The sequence below is a fragment of the Girardinichthys multiradiatus genome, chromosome 22 (assembly GCF_021462225.1).
Source record: "Girardinichthys multiradiatus isolate DD_20200921_A chromosome 22, DD_fGirMul_XY1, whole genome shotgun sequence".
NCBI classification, from domain to species: Eukaryota; Metazoa; Chordata; class Actinopteri; order Cyprinodontiformes; family Goodeidae; genus Girardinichthys; species Girardinichthys multiradiatus.
In genome coordinates this window covers 11,201,064-11,220,436 of record NC_061814.1, presented here as the reverse complement: position 1 = coordinate 11,220,436, position 19,373 = coordinate 11,201,064, and the positions used below count along the sequence as shown (strand labels likewise).

The 19,373-nt window shown below is 39.4% G+C and overlaps 1 protein-coding gene across 1 annotated transcript; it reads left to right on the top strand.

Annotated features, from left to right (window-relative positions):
* The first annotated feature begins 13,887 nt into the window (after positions 1-13,887).
* On the top strand, positions 13,888-17,288 carry ciao2b (cytosolic iron-sulfur assembly component 2B). The gene is made up of 5 exons (XM_047350949.1): positions 13,888-14,129; positions 14,388-14,467; positions 15,825-15,950; positions 16,045-16,090; positions 16,821-17,288. Exons 1-5 carry the CDS (start codon positions 14,003-14,005, stop codon positions 16,919-16,921), a joined length of 480 nt encoding a protein of 159 aa, XP_047206905.1. The 5' UTR covers positions 13,888-14,002; the 3' UTR covers positions 16,922-17,288.
* Positions 17,289-19,373: the final 2,085 nt, after the last annotated feature.

The window sequence follows — 19,373 nt, the reverse complement described above, 5'->3', positions numbered from 1 at the left end:
ATACTCTTTACAGTTAATGGTCAACCATCTAAGCTTTGTCTCTTTAAAGTGCCTATAGTAGATCTTGAAGGAACTGTTCCAGATGGTGATATTCTCATTTAGTGTGTTATACATTTTCTTTTGTCTGGAAAAGTAAACACAGGGTTTTGGGGAAATAGTACCATCTATTTTTCCTAGCAGATTCGCAATGTAGATGTGGCAAAAACAGTGTCTTTTGCGTGTTTCTAAGAGCTGAGTGTGGTGTGCAATGGAGTAATGAAGATTCATGAAGAGGTGGCGTGAAGAGCCAGAAAAGATGGACAGCATGATGCAGCGTTAACCAGCTAAACATTCACCAAACTCACCTGTATTCTGACACCTGACCTTCAGGCATTTCTCGACTGAATTCTTAATTTCCTTTTCATACTTTCCTTTCAGTTAAGTCAGGAATTAAGAAATCCATATTATGCGCATAAACCATGGGAGAGAAATACCAGATCTTTATCAGCTAAGAAAAACCTGAATGTTCATTTTCCAACCCTTTGAGAATTCCCTTTTATGTAGTTTATGTTTGTGAAATATTGTTAGTTGTGAATTCATTTATTAGGATTATTACTGTTTAATTATTAATTATTTTATTGACTAGATGCAATATAATCATTTGAATTATAGTTAGTGTTTTTATTATATCTCGAGAATAAATAGATTTTTATAATGTAAATAATTTACTTGACGAGAATGACATGACCTTTGAAATATATTGATGCTACACATTCATTGTGTGTGAGCTTTAGTAGTGAGACAATTATCCAACTATCTTCACTTCACTACAATTTGAGGCCTTACACCTTAGGAAAGTGCACGAATACAGCTAAAGCCAGTGTGGGAAAACAGCTGAAACAGTTATTTTTTATGAAGTTTGCAGAAAAATGCTAAGTTTATGAAGCAGGAGAACAAGATTCTTTAAGTTAGGTCCGCCCATGGTTAACTGGAACTGCACTAAAGGATGTTAGCAGTGGGATTACCAAAGAGGCAACTCAAAACAAAGTAAACATATGCTAGCATTAGCCCAACACTTCATCAAACATTGTTAGCAGGACCAAGATTTTTGAAAACTGCAGTCAGATACACGGTTGGACAATGAAACTGAAACACCTGTCATTTTAGTGTGGGAGGTTTCATGGCTAAATTGGACCAGCCTGGTAGCCAGTCTTCATTGATTGCACATTGCACCAGTAAGAGCAGAGTGTGAAGGTTCAATTAGCAGGGTAAGAGCACAGTTTTGCTCAAAATATTGAAATGCACACAACATTATGGGTGACATACCAGAGTTCAAAAGAGGACAAATTGTTGGTGCACGTCTTGCTGGCGCATCTGTGACCAAGACAGCAAGTCTTTGTGATGTATCAAGAGCCACGGTATCCAGGGTAATGTCAGCATACCACCAAGAAGGACGAACCACATCCAACAGGATTAACTGTGGACGCAAGAGGAAGCTATCTGAAAGGGATGTTCGGGTGCTAACCCGGATTGTATCCAAAAAACATAAAACCACGGCTGCCCAAATCATGGCCGAATTAAATGTGCACCTCAACTCTCCTGTTTCCACCAGAACTGTCCGCCGGGAGCTCCACAGGGTCAATATACACGGCCGGGCTGCTATAGCCAAACCTTTGGGCACTCATGCCAATGCCAAACGTTGGTTTCAATGGTGCAAGGAGCACAAATCTTGGGCTGTGGACAATGTGAAACATGTATTGATCTCTGATGAGTCCACCTTTACTGTTTTCCCCACATCTGGGAGAGTTACGGTGTGGAGAAACTCCAAAGAAGCGTACCACCCAGACTGTTGCATGCCCAGAATGAAGCATGGGGGTGGATCAGTGATGGTTTGGGCTGCCATATCATGGCATTCCCTTGACCCAATACTTGTGCTAGATGGGCGTGTCACTGCCAAGGACTACCGAACCATTCTTGAGGACCATGTGCATCCAATGGTTCAAACATTGTATCCTGAAGGCGGTGCTGTGTATCAGGATGACAATGCACCAATACACACAGCAAGACTGGTGAAAGATTGGTTTGATGAACATGAAAGGGAAGTTGAACATCTCCTATGGCCTGCACAGTCACCAGGTCTAAATATTATTGAGCCACTTTGGGGTGTTTTGGAGGAGCGAGTCAGGAAACGTTTTCCTCCACCAGTATCACATAGTGACCTGGCCACTATCCTGCAAGAAGAATGGCTTAAAATCCCTCTGACCACTGTGCAGGACTTGTATATGTCATTCCCAAGACGAATTGACGCTGTATTAGCTGCAAAAGGAGGCCCTACACCATACTAATAAATTATTGTGATCTAAAACCAGGTGTTTCAGTTTCATTGTCCAACCCCTGTATATGCTTTGAAACAAAAGATGAAGCCATGCAGGTTTTAGATGACAAACTACCAGGACATGATGGTAGCTTTGCAACCATGCTAATCCTATGTTAGTGCTGCATAAGTTAAGAGGAACGCCGCCATGAGAGAATGCTCCCATGTAACGTCATCAAACAGGGTGCGGCCATATTGGAGTAATGATAAATGTAAATATGCAAGCACTAGAGTTTTCCACCAGTATAAACTAGTCATAGTCCAAAGTTTCTGGTCACGAAAAACATTTACATTTTTATGTGTGCTGTATATTTCTCTAGTATGTCTGTGGCATCAGAACCCCACTTTTCTTTTCATGCACCCCATCCTTCAGGTTTCCGGGGAATGGTTTAAAAAATAGAATATATCCAGTGGATGGCAGTTGTGGACTGGTTCCAGATGTTAGAAATGCAACAATAGCTTAAATAACCATTCATTACAACAAAGGCAGTTTGGAATCCCATCATTGAGTGGACAACACAGCAATCATTCAAGCAGATGTGCTGGAGGAGCTGAAGACCACACAGGGTACCACTCCTGTTGCTAAGGAAAAGAAACTGATGATATAGTTCACATGGGCTCAGTAAACCAATAACAGATCAGAAAAAAATATTCTGTTTAAAAGGTTCTTGAGTTCTGCTGCAACAGTCAGATGGTAGAGTCAGAGTTTAGCTAAAACAAGAAAGCATTGATCCATCCTGTCGTGCCTCACTGACTCAGCCTGGTGGTGGTGGTGGTATGATGGTTTGAGCAACATTTTCTTGGCACACTTTGGGTCCCAATGTATCAACTGACCTTTTAAGCCCCACAACCTACCTCAGTGTTGTTGGTGTCCATGGTCATCTCTTTATGATCACGGTGTAGCCATTATCTGATGGCTGCTTCCAGCAGGATAAGTCACCATTTCATAAAGTACCTTCTCGTGTCACTAAAGAATCAAAGCAGTTCTAAGCAGTACCTAATAAAGTGGCCTGTGAGAGTATATAATGCAGTCTGATTGTAGAATTTCATTAGAGTTTTAAATTTTATTTGACTGCCATGCAAATGATAATAAGCATGAAACCTGTTTAGGAAGAAGAGAGACCTGCACTTCTGCCTTTTTTCCCTGCTGTCAATGGTAGTAATCACCCTTATTTCAGTTGTATAACATTGCTGCATTGAGAGGGGAGATGTGAGTTGATCTCTAATGAGATCAATGACAAACATCCCTGCACAATCTGATCTGCTGCACTTCATTAACTTACTGTCATTCATCAACCGGCTGTTTTTTTCTATCTGCCTAACTTTCTTTTCTTCAAGAACTCTTGAGAATTCTGCCTCTCTTCACCTTACATTTTCACACACCACAAGCTCTCTGAAGGGTTAAGATGCTTTATGAGAAAAACTTTGATCTTTGCCAGGATCTACTTTTATCTTAAAAGGAAAATTCTTAGAAAACATCATAATCCTAAGACTTGAAACGGAACTTTGATACTGTGAGAACTCTTTGTGCTCTTTAAGCTTTTGCTGTTGAAGCTCTTGGCTGCACTTATTAAAACACACGGAAATGGCCAGTGTTGGTGACTAAAACCTAATAAGAGCTATAGAAGTTCCGTGCTGAACTTGTTTTCAAATGTCTAGTTGTTAAATAAAGGTATTCATACACCTTGAGTTTTAACATATATTTTGTTTTGTGGCAACCACAAAACCACACAACTCAATGTTATTTAAATTTAATGTGACAGAGGGAAGCAAAGCAAAATGAAGCATGGTTTTCTAGATTTTTTACCCAAGTAAAATAAAAAGATGTTTTGTGCATTTATGTTGAATGAGGATTTGAAGCAGGTTAATAAGATGTGAAATTATTGTATTCTGGAGAGTCATACCTGGTTGGACAATAGAGGATTTCCTGTTGTGGCTGAAAGTGTAAGATGGCGGTGGTGTGTGGCTTTGTTTTCTGGAACGGTTTCCAGTCATTTATCCCAGTGGTGAGATCAGAGGAGGAGCATGTGAGTGAAGTCCAGAAAGCAGTCAAGGAGCAGGGAGGAGCTCAGAAGAATCTTTGACCAGGAAGAGGTGAGGATGTCGGCATAAGCCTTCCAGGTCGCCCATGGAGGGAGATGAAGAAATGCCTGAGAGCTGATCTGAAGGCTCAGGGATGCAGAGTAACAAGGGTCAGTAACTTGGAGCATTGGAGAATACCTCTAGCAACAATTGAACCTCATTTATCTAGGAGATATGGGAACAGTCTGGCAATCTTCTCCTTGCTCTGCCGCTCCTCTTATACTCCTTGGTGATGAGCTGTGGTGAGCAGCAGGTGGTGAGAGCTGCACCTGCCAGCCACACCCTGAGGAGATACATACACAAACACCCACACTCAATCCTGCAAGATATGATGCTAATAGGTTTTAACTATTTCCAGGATTGTTCTGTATTGAGCTCCCCTCATCACCCCATCTAATCTTACCATATTTCCTGTCCCTGGTAAACAAAAGCACCCCACAGCATGATGATGCCACAACCATGTTTCAATGCAGTGATAGTGTTGTAAGTATTATGATTATTGATTAATTAATAATCAAAAATTATAATTAAAAATCATTCTTCAGGAAAATAATGTGTTAACCAAAAATCATTACTTACAAATAGAAATCAAAGATGTCCTCTGGTATTGTGATTATGGGCTCAAATCTCTTAGAATTACAATTAGGAAAATCTAATTGTCATAATGGGGGTTTGGGGTGGGCCAAAGTGCAGACAAGAACTTGGCAGTATCATCTTAATAATTCTTCAGTTTATTTACAAAAGGTCAAAAACATAGCAAAACAATGCAGGTACGAACCAGAGTCAAGATCCAAAAACTTACATAGGCACTGCAGATTCTCATGGCAAAAATGTAGCATGGTTTTCCAAAACGAAGCATAAACAAAGCATAGTCATGGTAGGGAATGGGGTTGTGACGAAAGGAACCAGCAACACACAATGACAAGAAGCCAATTAATATACTGAAGGGTAACAAAGGGCAGGTAATCAAAGAAACAGGGAACAGGTGTGACAAAGAGGCAGAAGGAACAGGTGAAACAATACAAAGGCTGAGCATGGGCAAAGTAACTAATAAACAATTAACAGAAACACAGACCAAGCAAACCTATAGACAAAGATAAATAATCAAATGGGGAATAAGAAAACTAGACTAATCATGACTAAAGTAAACAGAGAAACTAGAGGGAACAAAGGAACAATAATAACAACCTAAGAACAAACAAAGAACCCATAAAGAAAACCTGAATACAAAAGTAAACAAACCTAACCACACTGACTGAATTAACTGGAAAGGAAACAGAAAATAAACTAGTAAACAAGAAGAGTGCAAAGGAACAAATACCAAAACATAAATAAACACAAAGATACTAAAAGAGAAATTAAACTAGAGAATCCAAGGAAGACAAAGAACTATAATAATAATAATAATAATAATAATAATACATACAAAGTAATAAGAAAACTACTATAAAGGAACTTAAGAAGGAAAACACTAGGAGACGGTAGAGGGAGCAAAAGAACTAATAAACATGAAACAAAAACCAAAATAGAAACATCTAAGCAAAAGGTAAACAAACACAAAGCCACAAACAAAATCCGAAAATGTCACACCCTGACACTAATTAATAATTGATAATTATTAACCAAAAACCACGTCACCGTTCAATCAATCCCACTCCCACTGTATTTTGACAGATAAATCACTCTTACACGAAATAAACACAAACGCTTCTCTTAAATATATATATGAAGATTTATTGAAGCCATATTATTCTGATATATCAACATTCTGGTCCAAAAACCTTCACCTAACTAACAAGCACTATTCTCCGATTACCAGCCCCATTTTAGATATGATTAATCTATCCTTAGTAAATGGATATGTAGTACTGGCTTTTAAGGTAGCTGTAATTAAACCTTTACGTAAGAAACCTTCGCTTCATTGAGATGACTTGAAAAATTACAGACCTATATCCAATCTTCCATTCTTATCTAATATTCTTGAGAAAATAGTTGCTAATCAAATGTGTGAGCATTTACACAGCAATGACCTGTTTGAAGAGTTTCAGTCAGGCTTCAGAGCTCATCATAGCACTGAAACAGCTCTGCTGAAAGTCATTAATGATATTCTTATGGCCTCAGATAATGGACTTGTGTCTGTACTTGTCCTGTTAGATCTCAGTGCTGCATTTGATACAGTCGATCATAATATTCTCTTAGAAAGGCTGGAATATGCTGTAGGGATCAGGGGAACAGCGCTAGGCTGGTTTAAATCTTATCTGTCTGACAGATTCCAGTTTGTTCATGTAAATGATAAGTCATCTATAAACTCCAGGGTTAATTGTGGAGTACCACAGGGTTCAGTACTTGGGCCAATTCTCTTTACTGTTACGCTGATGATACTCAGCTTTACTTATCCATAAATCCTGATGAGCCCAACCAGTTAGATAGACTACAAGCATGTCTTGAAGACATAAAAACTTGGATAACTTTAAATTTTCTGCTTCTAAATTCAGACAAGACAGAAGTTGTCGTTTTTGGACCGGAGTCTTTAAAAAAGAAACTGCTTAGTCAATCACTTAACCTGGATGGCGTTAAATTGACCTCCGGTAATAAAGTAGAAAACCTTGGTGTTATTTTTGACCAGGACATGTCATTTAAATCCCATATTAAACAGGTTTCTAGGATTTCCTTCTTTCACCTCCGGAACATTGCCAAAATTAGAAATATCCTATCTAGGAGTGACGCTGAAAAACTAGTCCATGTATTTGTTACTTCAAGGTTGGACTATTGTAATTCTTTACTATCAGGATGTCCACAAAATGCAGTTAAAAACTTTCAGCTGATTCAAAATGCTGCAGCAAGAGTTCTGATGAAAATTCAAAAGAGAGATCATATTTCTCCTACTTTAGCTTCCCTTCATTGGCTCCCTGTTAAATCCAGAATAGAATTTAAAATTCTCCTCCTCACATATAAAGCCCTTAATGATCTAGCTCTATCATAAATCAAAGATCTGATTGTTCCATACGTTCCTAACAGGGCACTTTGTTCTCAGACTGCAAGTTTACTGGTGGTTCCTAGAGTCTCTAGAAGTAGAATGGGAGGCTATCTTCCTTATTTTTCACCTCCGCCTTCCTCCCTCCCTGTTGGATGGAGTAAGGGGAAGTCAGGTTTAGCCTAAACCGGCTCAGTTATGGTTGAGGTGCGAACACACCCTCCATTTCTGCTACCTGTATGACCCCTTCTCTTTTCCAATGGTTATAATCAGTCTGACAGAGAGAGCTATCCCAATCCTTGTGGTTTTTAGTATAACAATGGCCATCAGTGGGCTCTAGATGGACAAACTTTATCAGTTTATTATTTTACTTAGTGCCCCTACACGTGGCCCGTTCTGGGGTGGCCAAGCTCTGGCACTCAGTGGTTTGGTCTGGCCTCCCCGGCAGCCCCGCGCCATTCCGGACCCTTTGTGGGTCCGGGTTGAGACAACATAGTTGTAAATAAGCGCTATATATAAATAAACTGAAACTATCTGTGTAGTTATGCTGCTATAGGCTTAGGCTGCTGGAGGACATAATGACCACTTTCACCCTCTTCGCTACATTCTCACACTACTCTCCAATTTTGCATTATTTGCTGTTATTTCAGTTTTTAACTTTATGTTCTCTCTCTTTTCTCTTCCTAGAAGCTACACCTGGCCTGACTCTGGGTCTACCTGTGACACCTTTCTGGAGGGGGGCATTGTCCAAGATTCTGCTGGCATCAACTTAATGCTCACCTTCTACAGATGATCCACTTGGCCCTGTCTTTCAGTGTTTAACCCTTTCTGTCTCCTAGATATAGCAATTGACTGAGCTTTTACTGTAACTAATTATATGTGTTCTCTTTCAGACTCTGTCCTTGAAAACTGGCTCAAAGTTTATCTGTTCTTTCTTTCTAGATTAAACGACTAAAGGAGCTACATCCAGTAACATTTACTTTTCCTTCCCATAGAAAGGACTCCTGGATCAGTGCTTCTGTATTCTTTGTGTGTCTCTGCTCTGTTCTCTCTAACCCCCAGTCGGTCGTGGCAGATGGCTGCTCACACTGAGCCTGGTTCTATCTTCTATCGCTTGGTTGATTAGGGATCAGCCGGACAAAAACATGAACGCGCATCTTGCTGATCGCATCCGCGCTCTAGGATTCAGCGCACCTGCACAGCAAATCAAACACTCAGCATAAAACACTTCAATCCGTGTTTAATGCAGCACGTTGATACCTGAATTAACTACGTCCAAGGTGGGTTTTCACCTGCGCCGGGTGTCGGCGTGGTCTTCGATCGGTATATGAATCTTTTGACCTTCTTGTATCAGATAGATTTCCAGCTCTCAAGCTCTTTTGGGAATGGCAGTGTGGAGGAAAAAAGTTCGCCTGCAAGCTTTTGTCTCTCCAGATATGCGCCTCCGATGCGTCGTCCCGTGAGACACGCTGGAAATGGCAACAAAAGTTTATTTTCCACGGGTTTTATAATCCCGGGTGACGTCAGAGCTGCGATGTCTGTTGAGCTGTGCGTGTTGACCTGCACAGTTTAATCAGTCCAACCAAAATGGATGACCCCAACAGTGTCATTATATCCAGTGTTAATTTTCCGCCATACCTTGTTTTGCATGTTGATCAAAAGGTTCAGTTTTGTCTCATCTGATCAGAGTATCGTCTTCCTCATGTCTGCTTTATCCGTCACATAACTTTGTCGTAAGAGCCAGCCCACGGTACAAGTGAGCTAAGCCACTGCTTTGGGCCTAGGGATAGTTTCCAGGAGGAACCACTGGGGAACAATGACAATAAGGGAGTATAAGCACTGGGACACAATGGAGAATGGACCAATGAACCAAGGGGGGTGATGAGAGGGAATTAGGCACAGCTGGTGGAACAGGGAGATAGAAAGCAACTGAGGGAGGGTGACTATAATTACAGTGATAACCAGGGCGTCTAGGGAGGTAACTAAAAAAAACTTAGTGAACTGAAAAAGTAAACAATGAGACTATCAAAAGAACATAAACAGGGAGGAAATAGAGCTACAACAAATTACAAACCAAAACATATAACAGAGGAGTCCAGGGAAGTAACAAACATCTAAGCACCAGAATTAATTATTTAATTTCCCTTTGGTATGAATAAAGTACTTTTGAATTTTAATTTTGAATTTGAATCAAACACAGATGAACTGAAATAAAGCAAATGAAGAACATGGCAGTGCAGAGAAAATGGAACAGAGCTCAAACTCAAAACCCCAAACACAGGCAGATTATGACAGTGAATATGGGCCCAGATTTGTGGAGTGCACAACAAATCCATGTGTTGACAGATTATGTCACTGGAGCTGTGGATCTCTGTAGCTCCTCCAGAATTACCGAGGGTTTCTTAGCTCATTCTTTGATAAATGCTGTCCTTGCCAGCCTGTCGGTTTCAGGTGGATGCCCATGTCTTGACAGGGTTGTGTTGTTCCATACTCTTTCTATTTTCAGATAGTGGACTAAACATTGTCCCATGAGATCTTCCAAACTTGGGATATTGTTTTATAGATTTACACTTTCCACAACTTTAGCCCTGACCTGACTGCTGGCTTCCTTGGTTTTCATGATATTGCTTGTTCCATATGCACATCACACATTCTAATTTTTATTTGTAAATATTTTTCAACGCTCTATATTATTTTTCTTCCACCTCACAATTTGTTTTGGTCCATCACATAAAACTTTAATAAAATCAGTTAAAATATGTGATTGTAATGTCAAATGCAAATAAGCACTAGAGATTTGAATTCTTTTGTAAGACACTGTATGTGACTTTGTGCCAGTGCAACAAATATTTTTTTCTCCGCACAAACTTGAAAATGATCTGCTGTAGGGGTTTACAGATGCTTGATATTTAAAATGCCAAATTTCTCAAAACGTCATACTTCTTTGGAGCCTGATTTTTGTGAGTAAATATTAAAATGTCACAGGTGAAATGTTCCTCCCAGAAGGTTGTATATCGCTGACCGCTGCTGCTTTTTATATCTCAGGTTGTGGCCTGGCTGTCGACAGCTTTGTGGTCTCATTAAAAGCACATCAGGTGTGTTGCTCTGGGCTCACCGGCAGAAACGGCCTCAGCTGCTGATTAACGTCAGGATGTACAGGACTGTGGTACGCAGTGAGCACTGAGAAACGAAGAACAAACAGGGACTAATGGTATAACACACACACACACACATAGCACACATAGACAATCATGGTTGACAGCATTGTTGAGAAGGTATGAAAAGGCTGAGATACATTTCCATAAATGTGTTGGCATCAGCCAGGATTTTCTATTTTATAGGCCACATCACCTTAGGCTTTTAACAGTTTGCTGTTGTCCCTTGTTTTTCTGCATTAAGGAGATGCTGTATTAAAACAGTGTATTTTCATGACATGATCTAAAGATATCAGACCTCATTTTGTAAAAAGTAAAATGGCTCATCTGTTTCTGAAGATATTTCAGTAAAATTATTATTTTTTTCATGATGACCAAAAATTAATCATAGGTTCAATAAAGCAAATACTTCCGTTTCTATGAGACATCAGGACTGCTATGCTGCAAATTCATACAGGCTGAAACTGTGGCATCAAGGAATGTCCTGGACATAGTTGTACACATTCAAGACAGTAAACATAAGTAGACCAGCCCCAAGACTCATGAAGTTACTGTTCAATCCATCATAAAGTGTGGCCCACTTTATAACCAGACTGCAATTTTTCAAAAATATAATTAAAATCTATTTGTTACTGTAGCTGACTAAAAACGTTTTCTAAAACCTTTCCGAAATTACTCTAAACTTAGAAAGAATAGAAAAATGTAAATTCCTCTTCTTGATCAGAGGTTGTATCACATCATACTTGAAAGAAGCAGTGACACACCCAGACATGAGAGTAAATTAAGTCAACAATGCATGGCCAAATAGTATTAAAAACATCCTTATAGGATGCTATCGATGGGACAGAAAGATGGGTGTAGTTGCTGGACTCACAGAGGCAAAGTTTATTATCAGTTCGGCATGTAAATTAAATTGATTAAAATGTCACACAGGGAGGTTTTGAAACAAATTATCTGAAGGAATTCAAATATACAGTGATTTGCTAAAGTATACCTTTAACGTTTTTAAGCCTTGAGACATAAAAGCCCTTCAGTATTCATTCCCTATTACTCCCTGATACCCCTAAATTAAGTCTGGTGTACCTACCTGCCTATTAAAATAATCAAATCAGTAAATGTAGCTGACTGATTTGAAGAAGGCTGATGTTGAATAAAAGTCACAAAAATTCCCTTTTTCAGTTTGCAACAATCCATGTATTGGACACAGCAAACATGTGGAAGAATACGCTCTGGTCAGAAAAGAATAAAAATGAACCCTTTGTCTTTTATGCAAGCGATTATCTGTGGTGGAAAACTAACACTGCACATCACTTTGAGCACATCATCCACATTGTGAAACATGATGCTGACAATATGATGCTGTGTGGTTGTTTTTCTTCAGTAGGGACATTAAAGCTGGTCAGAGTTCTTTGGAGGATGGCTGGAGCCAAATAAAGAGCAATCCTAGAAGAGACAGAGGCCAAAGCAGAGGTTCACCTTCCAACAGAAAAACTGCCCTAAACATACAACCAGAGCTACAATGGAATCGTTCAGATCAAAGCCTTTTCATGTTAGAATGACCCAGTCAAAATCTAGAACTATATCCAACAGAATCTGTGGCAAGACCATAAAAGTGCTGTTCACAGATGCTCTCCAGCCAAACTGACTGAGCTTGAACTATTTTGCAAAGGATAGGCAAACATTTGTCGATTTCTATTCTTAAAACAAAATCTGAAATCTATGTATCACTTCCTTCCACCTAACAGGTTTACAGTTTGTGTTGGTCAATCACATTAAAGACCAATAGACTAAATAGTTTGAGGTTGCAATGTTTAAAAATATGAAAAACATCCAATTATATAAAAACCTTTTCAAGGCACATTTCAACAAAATATTAGTTGGTGCTAAAATGGCTTAACCTACTTTATTATTATTACTATTAATATTATAGTTGTTGTTTCTTTGTCTGAAAATATGATTCTGCATTCATTATCCTGTGTATTTCAGAAACGTTTTAAATGAGGACAAAATACCATCTGTTTTAAGCACAGGCTGCATGGTGATATTCTTGGCACTGGTGTTTTGCAACAAGAATATGAGTTTGAATCCCAACATGGATTCTTGGAGTGGACTGAGTGGACTGCGTGGAGTTTGCATAGTGGTCTCCCAATACTCTGGCTTTTTAACCCAAAATCTAAAAAACATGAAAGTCAGGTTATTTGATCTCTCTAAATTATTCTCTAAATTACAAGTGTGAGAGTGTCCATGGTTGTTTCTCCTGTGTGTCTGTGTTGCCCTGTGGTGGACTGGCAACCTGTCCAGGGTGCTCCTCACCTGTTGCCCTATCATTGCTGGAAATAAAAACCAGACCACCCCGCCCCCAGCGACCCCTGCGTTTAGACACATCTTTCAGCGAGGTTTTCACAAACTTCCAATACTAACCGTCGGGCTAGAATGGATAATCTTCGCCACCTACAGGACAAGGGGGAAATTACAACAAGTAGGATTTCAAGCCAAAAATAACAGTAAATAGTTATGATTTAAGTAAAACAGACAGTACACCACTCTTGGAAAAAGTATGAGTGTAGAACAGAGGAGCAAGTTTGAGGAACCCCACGTTTGAACGTTGTTTGCTCAGATTTATTTGTCAAATTACACAAAATGGTCTGCCTAGCAAGACCTGAACCAGTTTTCCAAAGTACCAAGTAATGCTATATATAGTTTTCAGTTCTGTCAATGAGGATGCTATGAACTGTTTTCAAACGCTGTGTTGAGATCCAGTAAAACCAAAAAAGACATTCCTGGTGCATCGATGATAACAAATCCATCCATCCATTGGCCATACCTGCATATCTCGCCAATCCACCACAGAGCAACGCAGACACACACAGGACAAAGCAGTCATAATCCAAGTATGAGTGTGTCCACGTAATTTAGAGAAACCAATTAACGTAAAAGTCATGCTTTTTGGACTTTGAGAGGATGAAGCCGCCAATGTCATGGTGTAGTCGAAAATCTAAATAGAAAGTTTTGTTGTTTTTATCAAAAAGGTGTACATTTGTTGATTGATTTCCTTTTCAGATATATTTGCCAAAAAGTGTCAGGTTAAATATGGGCCTGTAATTACTTACTGAAGCAAAAGGCTTCTTTAGGGACATAATGAAACATATTACTATTTTAGATCACGTGTGTGTTTTAAATATAGTTACTGGAATACTTATTGTTTTAGCTAAATTTTCGTTAAAGTCAGGGACAGCAGAAGATTAAGAGCACTTTTAAAGCTCATTTTGTTTCATTGAACGAACTGTTCCTTTAAGACGCTCTCGTTGACGTTGTTTCCGTTAAACACGGAAGTGCGCAGTCAGGTTTCTCTTTCGAGCGTCACAGCGTTGCACGACGGTTAAATCTATGAGTTTTTTTTATTTTTTATGTTTAAAGGGGTATAAAATATAACTTAAAATGTTCGGAGGGGTCCAGCTGGAGAATGCGAACCCGGTGATCTTCCAGCGCTCCGGGGAGAGGCTGCTCACTGCGTCCGAAGAGGATGAAGACGTTCACGACCCCATCGATGACAGGGAAATATTCGATATCCTTTGGTTTTAATTTTTGAAAATCTTTTGTAATTCAGGTTGTTTATAAAGGAACTGAATAAAATAAAAAATGGTTCAGGACCTTTCCACTGTAGTGTATGTAGATAAAATTAGGGGGAACAATAAAGCACTAAATTTGTGCCTGTATTGATATTATTTATTGTATAGTAACAACAAAAACGTTTAGTTATACTCAATATTGGTGGCCTGCTGAATAAATGTTGTCTTGTCTGATGTTCTTTAACTTATTTTACATCTGATCCGATCCATCAATGACCCGGAGCATCCGCTGTCTCTGGAGGAGCTCAACGTGGTGGAACAGGTTCGAGTTACGGTCGGTGTCCAAATTCTTGTTTGACTTCACCTCTCATAAGTTCTAAAAAGTTGGCACTAAAGTTAAAAACTTGAGTGCCAGTGTTATGTGATAGACCAATAAGGAGTACTGCCCAAGTGTGAAATGGAAGGAAAATTAAACCCCCCTTACTCTAATAACCCTAAGAAAAACCAAAGCAACCACTTTCCTTCTGAAGTCGCCTAATTAGTAAATAGAGTCCATTTGTAAGTAGTTTAATATAATGTGAGTACTTTTGCCAGTTGTTTTGTTCTGATGACTTGTATGAGTATAGACGTGTTTGAAGCAATGCTTTATTGTTCAAGGTTTTAGTAAGAACAAAGAACAAGCTGCCAAAGTGAACAATTTAAAGATTAGAAAAAAAGTTGTTGTTTGGATTATCATAGACGTCTTGTGTAACGGGGAAGAGCAACATGCCCAGCTGCTGGGAAGGCAGCCTCTGGACCGAGTGAGGATGCATGGGAGGCCGTGGGCTTGGATATGAAGGATGGGTACCACTATATAACATTGTTTCTGAATCCAGCAGGATCTGCATTCAGTGCTGGGATCAAACATCCACCTGTAAGGAAGCTGTGGTTCTGCTGCAAAACTTTACTATCCTGGAACTGTGGCACATATCTGAGCTAACATTGCACTCAACCCCTCCCAGCACTCCCCTATTCACCAGTATGGCCTGTGCAACTGTTGACTACCATGAAGGCTCTTGATGCACACTGTTGAAGAGATATGCTACCTTCTCAACGGATATTTGATCTCATAAAATGTGAAGGAAGATATTTTCTAACTGGTTTCATTATATTTTCCTAAGGATGGAAAATGAGACAAAATCTGAACAAGATGACAAATTCCCTCCTTTGCCTTCTGACCGGCCAGGAAAAAGACGTGTTTGGGGAAGTTGGCAGGAGATCCTTAGGATACGTTAGATTCCAGGTTGGGACTTGTTGATTAGTGTTGTTCTGATCCACAATGCCAGATCAGATTACAGTATTTAGAGATTTGTTGTGTTCTTTGATCACATTCCAAGCAGTTTTTCCTTTAATTTGCTCCATTTTGTTTCTCTAAGAAATACCAAAATGAGCAACATGCTGCAATAGTGCTTAGTGTTTGAGGCTTGATCTTTACACCAAACATTTCTTCCTCACACCAGGGTGGATAAAATATCAGGTGAGTTGCTGCTATCTCAGTGTAGCTCAGGATGGATGTGGAGGAACCTCGGTGTAAGAATGCACAACAAAGTACTTTGTGTGGTTTGACCAAGCGCACCGTGCTGCATTCTGAGTGAGGTTATAGATATATGGAGACGAGCTGACCTTTGGTGTGTTTTTGTGTTTGCCCTCAGGTCAGTGATACAGAGAGCACTGTGAGTGTGGAGTTCACTCCCACCATACCACACTGCAGCATGGCAACGCTCATCGGTCTGTCAATCAAAGTCAAGCTTTTGCGCTCCCTGCCAGACAGGTTCAAAGTAAGTTTGGGTGCTTGCATGTAGTAGATGCACATTAAAATAGACTGCAGTATTTATTGATTTATTTACGTATTTTTATCCTTTTACTACTCAGATTGATGTTCACATCACTCCTGAAACTCATGCCTCGGAGGAAGCAGGTAGAAACATGGAAAGCAAATCAAATGTTTGAGTTTGCAGGTGCATAACAAATTAGAATATTAAAGAGAGATTAACTCGTTTCAATATTTGGTTGACAAAAAGTGAAACTTATAAATTAAAAGGAATCATTACACACATAAATGAATATTTCAAGCATTTTCTCTGTTAATTATGGCTTGTGGAGAAAGCTCAGCGGACCAACACCACTAGTTAACATTACTCCCTAAATAATCATTGACTGTGGAAACTTCGCACTGAACTTCAAATGATTTGGATTCTGTGCCTCTCTACTCTTTCTCTAGACTATAAGACTTTGATTCCCAATTTAATTTCATTAAAGAGAAGTTGTGACGACTGAGCATCAGTCCAGTCCTTTTCCCACTGAGTGTTGGTGACTCTCTGCGGTCTTCACCATGATTGTGCAGGCCATCACATAGCATTTCTTTATTTGTAATAATATGTCATTTGTTTTATATAATACTCAGATCATAAGCTGTAAAAAAGGGTACTCAACCTGAGCAGAAATAAATACTTGTAATATATCACTCTGAAAAAAAATCCCATTTTTAATTGAGTTACTGACTGTCAAATGATCTAATTTAGAAGATGCACCTGAATCATTTCCATTTCATCTCGAACTCTTCAGAGTCAGAAGTAGGACGTTTGTTTTCACATTAAACAGACTGAACAATACAGAAATGTACATTTTCATACTGTTTTCATCTGCAGTGAACAAACAGCTTGCAGACAAAGAGAGGGTGGCAGCAGCTCTGGAGAACTCGTCTCTGCTGGAGGTGGTCAACCAGTGCCTGTCCACCAGGACCATCTAAACAGCCAATCACCAGTATTGTGGTCCTCCTGTCAGCAACATACATACTTCTGGCCGTTGAACTCTGGACTCCGCGATATTTTCACTCTCTATCTCGATGCTTATCGGTCTGTCATGTGGAGCTGCAGCTGTTGTTCATAAGGTATTAAAGCACAGTAAGGATGGTATCCTAAAAACCAACCAGAAAAGGCACAGATTGTAAACTTGTCATCAAAGTGGCAAAGGTTTATCTATTACATTTGTCAGTAGCAGATTTGGAGATTCACTTTCTGTTTAAATAAAAGTTTTTTAAGTATGCCATTTGTTGATACCTGTATATAATATGCATACTTTCCAAGTTTTATTAAATACATAATTTAGAAAACAAATTATGTTTCCATTAGTTATTCATTCAGTAGAGCCTAAGATTAATACACTCAGCAGCCACATTATTAGGTAGATGGACCACATTTTACCCTCAGAACTGCCTTAGACCTTTGTGTTTAATAGGTGTCTTGTCATGTTAAAGACACCTGTTTGAGAATTAGCCGTCAGAGAATGTGGTCATAAAGGGACAATACTCAGTGTGCCAAAAAAACCTTCCGCTCAACATTACACCACCACCACCAGCGTGAACCATTCGTACAAAGCTAGATGGATCCTCGTTTTAATGTTATTTACGTCAAATTCTGACCGAATAATGTGAAGGTCAGAGACTAATCGAGTCAGCAAACTTGTGATTTTCCCCTTTTGATGAGCTTGTGTGAACTGTGGCCTCTGTTCTGTTCTTAACCGATGGGAATGGCATCCAGTGTGGCCCAATGCTGCTGTAGCCCATCTGCTGCCATTAGTTTAATTTATTTATTTATTTTGTTCAACCAGAGAGGGTTTTCCATGTACTGTTATTACTGGATATTTTTTTTAGAACCTTCATCTCTAAACCTGATTGATTTTGAAGCATAAAAATTACAGTAGATCATGAGCTTTTGAAATACTGACACCAACCTAGTTAAGACCATGTTTGTAGTCATAAATTCTTTTTCATCTCCTTCCTGATGCTCTGCTTGATCTTCACCATGTCTAGATACCTAAATGCATCGAGCTGCTCCAGTATGATTTGCAAATTCACCATCGAACAGGGGTACTGGAAAAAAAGTAGCTGGATGTTATTTGGAACTTGTATAATTTTTTCATGGATGCGAACAAATTAACTTGGGCAGTTTGAGACGGGCCAGTGCAGAACTAGTCCTGGTCCCTGTTATGGCCCTTGTACTAAAGACACAATACTAAATGTGTTTCTTATGATAATATGCGCTGTCAATGAAACTGTACTTGATTGTTGCCTTGCACCTATTGAATTTGTTTTTACCTCAACAGTTTTACTAAACCAATGAATTACAAATTAAGGTGTTGCCCTTTTAGCTTCTTCCATATTGAGGTGGGATCACTATTTTAATCTGCTAGATCAGGGGTCTGCAACCTGCAACTCCAGAGCTGCAAGTGTTTCTCTGGCTCAATTAATATATTAAACAATGAAATATTGCCCTGTAGTTTTTTATTTTTTTGCTCTGTGCCCCCTGTGAAAAAAATCACTGGCCCCTTGCTGGCAGATTTGGTTTAGAACCGCCACTGACTTCAGCTTAATTTGTATCTACTTCAACATACCACACAGCACTTTTAAAATGTGCTTCAATATGGTGTGTGCTTCACATATATTAATAAAATGGTGTCCCATCATCACCCTTCAAGTACTGCAACCTGGAGGTCTGACTAACTTGTCATAGAACATGTATTGCTTCCACTTGTCCACCAGGTGGTGCCCTTTGTACATGTGAGAGTTCAGTCTGCCGGAACAGACCAGGCCACATGTTCACTGAACAGTTTTCATTTATCTCTGTTTCTGACAAGTAGTTATGTGACAGGATGCTTCATATAGACTGATTAATTTAAGCTTATATTAGGAGGTAGCGCTTGCTGCTTGAACATCTAATTTGGTCAACGTTTTGATCCGACCGTTTAATCAGTATGTGGTTAAAAACAGCAGGAAAATGCTTTGGATCGTTATGGTGCACTTGTATGTGGTTCTATTTCTGAAGAGGTATACATTGTATAACAGCAAAACAAAATGTTTCGAAAACTGCAGCCCCCCCTGGTTCCACATCTGGAAACATTGCATCACTGCCGAAACACCGGATAAGAGACCCAGTCTGCACAGCTGCATTAGCTGAAACCAGAGCCCTGAACACTGAGAGTTCAGACAACACACATGGTCATGAGGGTGACTGATTTGTCTCAGAAGTCCGAAATCGGATTTAGGAATGTTGTAACAGTCGAGTTGAGCTAGTTCGTTTAGTAAATTGGAAAACAAGTGGAGTTTTCTAATTGTGGCTTCTCTTAGTAGAAATGTAAGGGAATAACAATGTTTTTCTTCCATTTTACAGTACGCATTCAAACCCTTAAAAGAGCGTGTTTAT